Consider the following 10,725-nt stretch of genomic DNA (forward strand, 5'->3'; position numbering starts at 1 on the left):
GCCAATTTAGGAACAAAGTTAGAAAAAAGTTTCTAAAGCTATTCATCCGGCACAGGAACAACACATATTCATATTGAGCTAATGCCATGGATAAACAATATGAAGTCCAATAAGAAATTGCTCTCATGTACAAGAATTTAAAAAAAGCTTATCTTGCTCTCGCTGATTATAAAACTATTATAGAAATATTTATATTTAAAAGTGTCCAGAATTATTTGTCATCAATTGTAAATGTAGAGAAAACCTGATGGTGAAGGCTTTTATTATCATCATGAAACAACCTAAAGAAAATCTTGTAAAAGTCAGGATTTCTAGTCAAAAAGAAAATTGTAGGTAAAAGATAAATAAGAATTTTATAATAATTATTATAAAATAATTCCACTTTAAAATAAAATTATTTTAAAGTGGAAGGAAAAACAATTTATGGCTTCTGAAAAGTGTGGCATGCATTTGTATTCACTGGTAACTCTTAATGCTATCCAGTGGATTATATTGGTTATAACTACTAAATTTAGACCAAAAGTGTGTAATTTCACCTCAATAAAACACCAGCTATTTTATGAGGGCCTCCGAGGGTCTGTTAGAGAACCAGAAAGGGTTCCCAGTGTTGTGGAAGACATCCTGCCTTGTTGGGGTACCAAAGACAGCTCAGTTATTGGTCCTTTTTGACCTGTAGTCCTGACATCACACATCATTAAGGTCCTAAAAAGACTTTAGATGGCCAACCTGAGTGTGTGTGTGTATATATATATATATATATATATATATATATATATATATATATATATATATATATATAATATAGTATAGATATATAGCTATATATATATCTATAGCTATATATATATATATATATACTATATATACTATATATATATATATATATATATATATATATATATATATATATAATTTTATGTAATTTTGTGTTGGCGTATCACATAAAATCCCATTAAATAATATAACAATATAATGTGACAAGGTATGAAAAAGTTCAGGGTATATTAAGAGTTTTTGCAAGGCTCAGTAAATTATTAATAACATATTCTGCACATCTCTGTCTACAGGTAAAGAGCTGATGTGTTTTGTTTAGTATCCTCTTTACTTCTCTGTCTGTCCTTTAGTCCTTCGGGCGGTGAGGTTTCCTCTTCTGAGTCTAACGCTTCACTAAACTCCTCATATGAGCTGTTCTCCTGAAAGGGTCGAGGTCCTAGAAGCTCGACCATGTCGGCTCTGTCCAGCATCTCTTTTTCGAGAAGACGTTTTGCCACCTGTAAAAAAAAAGAAAAGACAAAAGTTCTTTAGTAATTTAAAGACGCAGTACCTCACAACGGCTCACCAACTCGCACCTTTTCCACCATCTCCTTTTTTTCGACCACAAGCTGGAGTGTTCGCTGGAAGGCGACGTCTACGAGGGAGCGGACCTCCTGATCTATGAGCTGCGCTGAAAATTCGCCGTAGGGCTTCTCTGTGACTGCGTTTTGCTGAAGATGGAGGTCAAAGGAAACCTGGCCCACCGCCTTGTTCATTCCAAACTGTACAACCTGAGGAAGCAAATGAAACGTTCACAGACAGAGTGAACGTTTGAGCGAAAATCTCAAGAAAAACGCAGAGTTATCATTTAAATTAACTCCCTAGCAGTGATTACCTGCTCGTACGCAGTCTGTGTGACTTTCCTTAGGTCTTCCTGGCCCCCGGTGGTTATTTGACGAAAAAAGACGTGTTCAGCCACTCGACCTCCTAACATCATGCACATCCTGTCAAACAGCTGGTCCTGGCTCAGCAGGTGCACCTCTTCAGACAGATACTGGGCATAACCCAGACCTCTCCCTCCATGACCAATGGACACCTGACGGTAATGTAAAAGAAATCTACCATATGAATGTAGTTACTAGGATATTAATTGACTACAGAAGCTAGACGGGGTCAAAGGGAATACCTTAAACAGAGGTTCTGCATGCTCGAGGAACCACCCTGCTACGGCATGACCAGCCTTGTGATACGCCACAGTCGTCTTTTCTAGAAGCTGCAGTGGCTGAGTGTTTTTCTTCAGACCTGAAATCAAAGACTTTTTATCTTAAAGTCCTTCCCTACATTTATGCATTCATATGAAAATGTGGTCTTAGCTGGGGAGAAACATGATTACACAAAACTGTGTAAACCTGGAGGTCCCTGATCGTTGGGGAAAGGCAGAAAGAAGATGCACCTTCCTTTCTGATCCTGTCTAAATCCTGCTTAGTTCAATAATAAAGTCTGATATTACACAAAACTTACTCTGATTGTTCTCCCTACTTATGCCCTTGGTGCAGAAGATAAATGAAATCTTTAACAGAAATGTTATTATTAATTCTGAAAATATTATCATGTGAATATAAATACAAAGTATACAGAAAATGCAGCTTTATTAAGTGACCTGGTTTATTTTATTTAGCTTTTAATTTCTTTTCAACATTTAGTTCTACTACTTGGCTTGTGCTTTGGTAGTTTCATGTTTAAAATGACAAAAGAAATATGAAAAAGCTTATGGGGCATCTTCTTTCTGCCTTTCCCCAACGATCAGGGACCTCCTGGTTGTGTCTGGTGCTGCAGTGTTCTAATTGGGTAAAACACCTTTAAATCTAGTGGCTGAGCACATAAAAGACAACCTCCTGATAATATAATATGCAAAAAACGCCACCAAACGTTATTAACGCCACCGCACGTACTAGGCCAATAACCTTTTTGTTCTATTTCTATCAGTAATTACTTCAGTTTGTATTTTATTATGCTGCTCATAAAGCAATGTCTACACTGTGTTAGGTCATTGGCTGATCTTTAATAAATGTTTTAACCAGTGTATTAGGTTGGTACAACGTTAAGTAGCCTCTGATGTAGTTAAGCTACTTTTAACACATTTGTGTAACTTAGCTTGCTATATTTCTATAGGTGGTAGCTTTTGTGTAGTGAAGCTTAATTTATTGTTGAGTAACTGATAGCTTAGCTCACTACACTGGACAAGTAGCTTGCCCAACACTGGCCATAAGTACTACTGACACCTTGTGGTTCAAATCGGTACAACAGCTTTCCGATCACAACACTTCTAACATGCCGTTTTTAAATGGTGTGTTGCTGTTGTTATTTTTTACTTACACAGGACAGGTATATGATGTTGTATTCTGTTCTATTTCTGGTCCACTTCTCCTACTGGCTTCCATTTTTGCAGGCTTCTGGTCTTTTGCCAAGAAAAAATACCAAATGCTGCGCGCTCTGTGTTGGGAACCCTGGGAAATCTCATAAGATTGGCTGAAGAACCAGGAAGTAAACACGGGCTACACACTGCACTAAATTAGTTCCAGACCGTACCTTTGGGTTTGAAAGGAGAAAAATGTGACTAAGACATTGTTGACTGAGAGGACCAATTGTTTAAAGGGAATACTTCCATCCCAGGTGACAAATGAGAATTTTACAGTACACATCTTACTTATAGCTCATTTAACCGTATTTCACTTGTTAAACAAATAAATAAATGTGCATTTTAACTGAAGAAATATTTTGGACGCCCCTACCGCGTAAAGACTAATGTTGCTCTCTTTAGCTGAAATAACTTCCCAGCCTTAGATTGCTCTTTAAATCCCACCACCTTGTTCAATATTGGGGGATCCCAGTTTATTTCTCACTAGACATTGCACTTTTTGATTTAGATTCAACAAAATAATTAAAACGGCATTTGTTTATTTCTTTGAATTTTACTGAAGTTTTCAGCTTTGTTAAAGTCAATATTGTGTATGCATATGGCCATATATGTTGGATAAACAAGCAGCCAGTAATGTGGATTTCTTTTTCACTTGACTATAAATGATATAAGGGGTTTATAGCCAGATGAAACACTTAAAAAGTGTCCAACAGCCGTTCTAAAAAAGTAGAATAGGTAATGATAAATCATAATTAAATTCATAATGTATATATAAAATATTTGTATATATTTTTTTTTGGTTAACTTACCTCCAATGACCCTCTCAACAGCCTGCTCAAAGTGCTGAGCGCTGATGAACTGGCTGAGGTGACGTGCAGCTCTCAGTGCAGCTTCATTACAAACGCTGGCAATTTCAGCCCCTGGCGCACACAAGAAATAGATATAATGAACCCAGTGATCCTGTGGTGTAATGCTTTGAAGAAGAGTTTATGTGCTAAAATCAAACCATTTTGTTCCAGCCTTTGTAGCAAATAGCTCAGCGAGTTTTTGAAAACTGCGCCAAACACGCTTTGTATTCTTACCGGTGAAACCCGGGGTCCGAGCGGCCAATTTCCTGGACAGATCGTCTAAATTCAAACCGGGCTCCAACTTCAAAGGCCTCAGATGCACTTTAAAGATGGATGCTCTGCCTCTTATATCTGGCAGGTCTGCAGGAAAGACAAAACAAGCATGGTATGATTTTTATACCCCCTTTGTGCTGCAGCACCAAGTCAAGTTGCCCTTTCCCTCTGCTGCAGGAGGGAAATGGTGAAACTACAGTACCCAAGCTGCAGTGTTACAAACGTGTAAAAAAACTGACTGTAGTTTTAAGTATAATGTAATCAGTTGCACAAATAATTCAGGTGTTGTATTATTATAATCAAGTTATAAAGAAGGTATTTCTAAAAAGTATTTCTGTCCCTTGAACATTTGTGAAGTCACAACTACAAACTTTAATGTATTTTATTGGGATTTTATGTGAAAGAATAACAGAAGGTAGTGCATAATTGGGATGAAACAAAGTTTCAAAAAGGTTTTCAAAAGGCTGCTAAAGTCTGGAGACTGCAGCGGAAGTCCGCTTTCCAGCAGAGCTACAGTGGAATGGTTTCTAACAAAGCATGGTCATGTGTCTGTCAACCAGTCAGAGTCCTGTCCTATATCCAATAAAGAATATTTGATAACATAGGACAGTGTGGCCCGCTGGGGTAGAGCCAGTTTTAGTGTGCTACCCAAAAAGGTTTTCTTTTATGCCAGCAAATTAGAATAAACGCATAGTTAGATGGACATCAAATTTAAGGTTTTCTACCAGAAGTTAGAGTCACAACAAATGAAAAACAGCACAGGTTTTCTGACTGTCTGTCTAGAACGCCCCCTACTCTGGTGTGAAATCGATCCCAAACCTCACCTTTAACCTCCAAGATAAATGAGACGCTTCATTATATCTGAAAACGTTGAAAAAGCCTCACATAATATGAGCTTTGTAAACAGCTAAAAAAAAAAAAAAAAGAGTGTTTGTAAAATATTCTTTCATGTAACAAAAAAATAGAGAATGCAGCACCGTTGCATTGCAGTAAGAAGGTCCTGGGTTCAAATCCCAGCCTGGTCTTTCTGCATCGAGTTTGCATGTTCTTCCCACCCATGCCCTTAGATATGTGTGTGTATGCATGGTGGTGTGTCTCTGTGATGCCCATTGACGGACCAGCGACATGCGCCTCCCAGCCAATAACAGCTATAGATAGGCATCAGATACAGGTATTGAAACAGGTATGACTCTTGAATATTAGGATTATATTATTTATGTTATATTATTTTGAGAGCAGAGCTCCACAGACAGAATGTCTTATAATTAACTACACAGCATCAAATTAATAAGCTAATTGTTGTCTTTCTTCAGTCAGAAATAGGCCAGACCCCCCGATCCACTCTCCACAGCCTGCATCAAGCAAATTAAATCTTAGGGGGAACAAAAAAGATCAACCATCCCCACCGAAACATAAAAGCATTTGGACATCACAGTCCGGTTTTAATGACATCAGAGGGGAGCAGAGATGGGTGAAAGAGATGACAATTTAATAAACTTCAAAGATTGAGCTTAGCAACTCATCTCTTGCAGAAAAAAAAAACTAAGTCATGGACGTATGTTAGAGCCGATGAATTACAATTGTAGCAACAGTTGTTTATGATGACGCTCGTGTAATTTAGCATAAAAAAAAAAACATCATGTAAACAGGAAAAGGTTGCACAAAGTACAATTAAACTTAAACTGTTCCAAAACACTTGCATAAGAGCAGGAAGTCATACAACAACACAGGAAACAAAATGAAAAAGGAAACGAGATCCCAAAGATTTCATGGAAGAGTCTCTTCTGTACTTCACCCAAATGTATATGTCGATCGAAGCGTCCCGGTCTCATCAGAGCCGGGTCCAGGACGTCGGCTCGATTGGTGCCGGCTAACACAACGATGTTAGTGCTGCTGTTGAATCCTGCAGTAATGAAAATGTAGGCAGGGTTTTTTAAAATGTAGTATAAGAAATTGAAAAGATCCTTTTTACTTAAATGCTCACCATCCATTTCCACAAGCAACTGGTTCAGAGTGTTGTCCTGCTCGCTCTGCCAGCCGAAGCTCCCGCCGCCTCTCCTCCGGCCGACGGCATCGATCTCGTCGATGAAGACTATGCAGGGGGCCACCTTGCGAGCCATGGCAAACACATCTCTTATCTGGAAAATGAGCAGATTGTAAGTGAGTTGTATCGTGGACACAGGCAATAAACTGAAACAGGCTCTACTCCTTGAGGATGCGGGACCCACTCTTGCGGGGCCCACCCCAACGAAAACCTCCTGAAACTCAGAGCCGTTGACCGTGATGAAGGGGACGTTGGCCTCTCCTGCAGTGGCCTTTGCCAGCAAAGTTTTTCCAGTTCCAGGGGATCCTGATAACAGCGCCCCCTGAAAAGATAAGATACCTCCGATGTAAGGTGTAACTGTAGCATGTCAAACAAATTTAACGGCAAGACTCTGAAATGCCCCTAACACTAAAATAAACCCAGAGTAACCTTCGGGATCTTGGCTCCTAAGTCATGGTACTGATCTGGGTTCTTCAGAAAATTGACAAACTCCAAGATCTCCAGTTTGGCCTCTTCGCAGCCAGCCACATCCTTAAAACGAACACTTCCAGTGTCTTTAGCTATCTTGGCTTTAGATGCATTCATGCTGAATGGACTTCCTGTGAAACCGCCGTGGGCTCCTGCCATGGGCCCCTGCCGTGTTGCAAAAAGTAAGAAGCCAACCAGGAGTAAAGTAGGGAGAACACTTAAAGCTATCGTCCTGTGGATGAAGAAAACGCAGATTAGGACAGAAGCCGCAAAAAGGAAATCCAGCATTTTGTATTTAAGGAGTGACTCCCACCCATCGCTTTCACTGGTGTAGAGTACAGGTACTTTCTCTGTGGAGTCCAGACCCATTTCCTCCTGAACCATCTCCAGCTTACGTTCAAACGAGGCCACGCTGCCAATGTTAAACCACAAATAGTTCTGAAACACAAAAGCAAGGAAAGATATAAGATGCAGCCCCTCTGTGAAAAGAATCAGGACAGAGCAGCATCTTATCGTACTAACCACTTCTGATGAGTCCACCCCCTCGGCGGGAAACACTTTGACATACTCTTTGTTGACCACCTCTACATGACCAACCTGTGTGGACAAGCGTGATCTGTTTACGGCACAGATGAAGAAGAGCACCGGAGAAAGACTCCAGGAGTGAAACTGAACTCAACTCACCAAGCCTTTGCTCAAGAACCGATGCACAAAATCCTTCCAGGAGATCTGGACTCCCGTTTCCCTGAAGTGGAAGTATAAAAAGGCTGTGATCATGCCTGCCGCACCAAGTGCAACGTTCTGCACAGTCCCTTCATCTAAGGGGAAATCTTTCTGGAGGATGAGGAAATGTTGAAATGAGAACAGTTGAATCAACCTCTCACTGCTTATGATCGTTTTTAACATAGGAAGCCTAATGAAACCCAAATGAAAGGTATAATTAAAACTGGAAAAACCCAAGATCATGTCACTAATATCATGTTGCTAGGGACTTTGGTATTTTTGCGTTTAATGTAATATGTATTTCTGTAGGGCAACATGAACAATAAAATATATATATTCAACCTCAATTCAACAAATAAATGGTAATTTTAATTTTGACTAAATCTTTGAATACTAAACATCATAAAGTCTAACTAATATGTTGCAGTAAATCCCAAGTTTAAATGTTTAAACTCAGTTCTTCCTGTATCCAAATATTACCTGAACAAAACTTGTGATTGGTAAACAAGACAAATTCCAGCAACTTTGAAACATATGTAGTTGATACACAAAAGAAACCAGTTTGGACCTAATATGGAGCCTTGTGGGACCCCACACGTAATTCTGATCACACTGTAATTTGTTTTATTAAGTCTGTAATCTATGGTGTCAAAGGCTGTATCTATAAACCATTTTTTGTTGATTGATGTATTAGTTCTGTAGACATTTGGACATTAATTTAATCATGTTATGTTCCAATAAAATGCGTCAGCCCTTGGACTATTGCATTTACATTGTGGAAGACGACAAACAGGCCTATAGCTTGATAATAAAAGCCAATCCCAATTTGTAAATTTAAATAATCTTCTCTTTACATGTTATTGGGGGAAATAACAGTTTGAAGATAGATTGCTATAGATTGGTGATGTTTTTGTTAACCAATAAAGGATCAATAATTAATTTCATTAATTTTTGTCAAATGAACCTTGAAACAAATATTGCTGTCTGACATATAAACTCAAACACTAAAAAAAACATTATTTTCTTCAAGGCATTTTTAGATTTTGAGTATTGATTATTAATTTATTTTCTCTTTACGTAAAAAAAGCAACTTTGATCTGCACAGAAACTTCAATGAGTATATACCTTAAATCTTGTCCACCACCGGGATTCCTTCTTTTTACCTCCTTCTCTTTCACCCCTGCCACCGTTTCCTTCCTGTCTTTTGCTTCCAAGTGAGTCTTGCTCCGTATTTCTTTTATCTGAATAACAACCAAACATAAGTTGCAGGAAAGCAGATCAGAAAGCATTTTAAGAAATGCCTTTGTTAAAGTGATTTTTTCTTTTTCCTTTTCTTTTACCTCTTGCCGATGTTGTGTTGCCAGTTCCATCCTTTCTCTTTGGGAAAACGCTTTCAAAACCTGAAAGAACAAAGAGAATGAGGAAATATCACATGGATGACACTGGCCAGAAAGATTTGGGTCACTGGTTCTGGTCAGTTGGATTCATTGTGTTGTGTGACGGGAAAAGATGGCACACTGAGCGCTTCACGTACCTTTTGGAGGCCTGTTTGAACGAAGTAACTGTGCAGAACTATGTTGATGCAATCTCACACTTCTTTGAATGATCAGTGTCATCTAAAGCAGAGATGAAAAGGTTTTATAGGAAATGACCACCACAGAGGTACTAAGATTTTAGAATAATAGAAAATTGTCACTAAAAGTTGCATAATCTGTAGCAAGGCTTCAAGCTAGGAGCTTAAATTCTGCCCTTTGTTTTCCTCTAAACATTACAGGATTATTGAAATCTTATTAGTTAGGTCCTTGTTGTGCTAAACTATGTGACATTTCACCTCATTTTATACGGTAATGCTTTTACTAATGTCTTATTGAAAAACAAAAAAAAACAAAAATTTAACCTAGCATAAAATATTTGCTCTTATGTCCATAATTGTCAATAAAGCTGTTTGAGTGGGGTTAATCTAAACTTACTCTATCAATAAAACTGTTCCCTCTTACTTTAGATTTTTATCATTTTGTCTAAAATGTGACATTAAAACATGAAAACTTTTTTTCATATTCGCAGATAGGGTTTTTAAGGATTTAAAACAGAAATGCAACCGGATGTATTCCTCAAAAAAAGAGATTTCCTTCCCATCCATCATGTTGAGGCAAAAAGGAACATCATGAAACTGAGGAAATTGTCTTTTAAACTTCACAATCAAAAGAACGGGGCCTCTTGGTCCCAGGAGAATACAAACAGCGGAGGAATGATGCAGAAACAGATCTGCTGTTTGTTTGCTTGAGGCTTTGAAGGGCAGCTGTCAGCATCGTTGCAAGTTTTTTTCTCACGACAAAATGGTCATGCCTGATTGTGGAAACTCACGCATCTTGCAAGAAACGCTATAACTTTCTTTTATTTTGAGAAAAAAACAACATAAAGTTTGCATAGTGACATGCACACAATTAACTTAATAAAAACGATTCACCTTACCGAAGCCCCTCTGCAGCAAAATATAGTTGAAACTGTGGAAAAGTCTCGTCTCCACGCACGAACCGTTCGCACTCGGTTCCGAAGAGCCCACATGCTGAGAAAGAAGAGTCCCATATGTCAGATGGAGTAGTGGATCCAGATTTCCGCTCATAGATTGGGTCCCATCTGTCCACAGACGCACATCGGAGCTGCGTCCGGCACTGATTGGAGACGAGCGCTGCGCGCACCTAATAACAAGTTCAAGTCAGAATCTCGCGAGATATGTTGGCTAAAAGTTAATTGTTTCTGCATTAAGAGTAGTACACGGATAAAGAGTAACACATCCGAGCTGAGCGTAAGATACTGCGGGAAGTGGCTGGAATAGGAACATCTGAGCCGATGGGCTGGATGTCCCAAAGTCTTTTTCCGATCTGTGATTAAACTGAAAAAATAAAAATAAAAAACATTGGCTGGCCACACCACAGAATGCCATTAAAGCAACCTCTGCTTTAGTTTCACTATACACACATACATACATACATACATACATACATACATACATACATACATATATATACACATACACACACACACACACACACACACACACACACACACACACACACACACACACACACACACACATACACTTCAACTAAATAAAGGGAAAACTAAAATAACACATACTAGATTTGAATGAATTAAATATTCTTATTAAATACTTTGTTCTTTACATAGGGGAATGT

The 10,725-nt window shown here is 38.6% G+C and overlaps 1 protein-coding gene across 1 annotated transcript; it reads right to left on the reverse strand.

Moving 5' to 3' along the window:
- Nucleotides 1-398: 398 nt before the first annotated feature.
- Nucleotides 399-10,277, reverse strand: LOC105919728 (AFG3-like protein 1). Its single transcript, XM_036136429.1, has 18 exons — nucleotides 10,001-10,277; nucleotides 9,063-9,144; nucleotides 8,869-8,928; nucleotides 8,654-8,769; nucleotides 7,490-7,639; nucleotides 7,328-7,402; nucleotides 7,119-7,243; nucleotides 6,767-7,037; nucleotides 6,522-6,659; nucleotides 6,278-6,431; nucleotides 6,089-6,196; nucleotides 4,255-4,380; nucleotides 3,982-4,092; nucleotides 1,940-2,055; nucleotides 1,649-1,849; nucleotides 1,350-1,544; nucleotides 1,106-1,271; nucleotides 399-670 (listed from the first exon to the last, which is right to left on the reverse strand). Exons 1-18 carry the CDS (start codon nucleotides 10,112-10,114, stop codon nucleotides 558-560), a joined length of 2,421 nt encoding a protein of 806 aa, XP_035992322.1. The 5' UTR covers nucleotides 10,115-10,277; the 3' UTR covers nucleotides 399-557.
- Between the last annotated feature and the right edge of the window lie 448 nt (nucleotides 10,278-10,725).

This window comes from Fundulus heteroclitus, chromosome 4, assembly GCF_011125445.2.
Source record: "Fundulus heteroclitus isolate FHET01 chromosome 4, MU-UCD_Fhet_4.1, whole genome shotgun sequence".
Lineage (NCBI taxonomy): Eukaryota > Metazoa > Chordata > Actinopteri > Cyprinodontiformes > Fundulidae > Fundulus > Fundulus heteroclitus.

Excerpts from the sequence above, each read along its gene's own strand:
- LOC105919728 (XM_036136429.1), bottom strand. The coding sequence starts at position 10,114 with ATGGGACTCTTCTTTCTCAGCATGTGGGCTCTTCGGAACCGAGTGCGA. Across the intron at positions 8,929-9,062 it reads TTCAAACAGGCCTCCAAAAG|GTTTTGAAAGCGTTTTCCCA; the intron begins GTACGTGAAGCG and ends TTGTTCTTTCAG. Across the intron at positions 1,272-1,349 it reads AAAAGGAGATGGTGGAAAAG|GTGGCAAAACGTCTTCTCGA; the intron begins GTGCGAGTTGGT and ends TTTTTTTTACAG.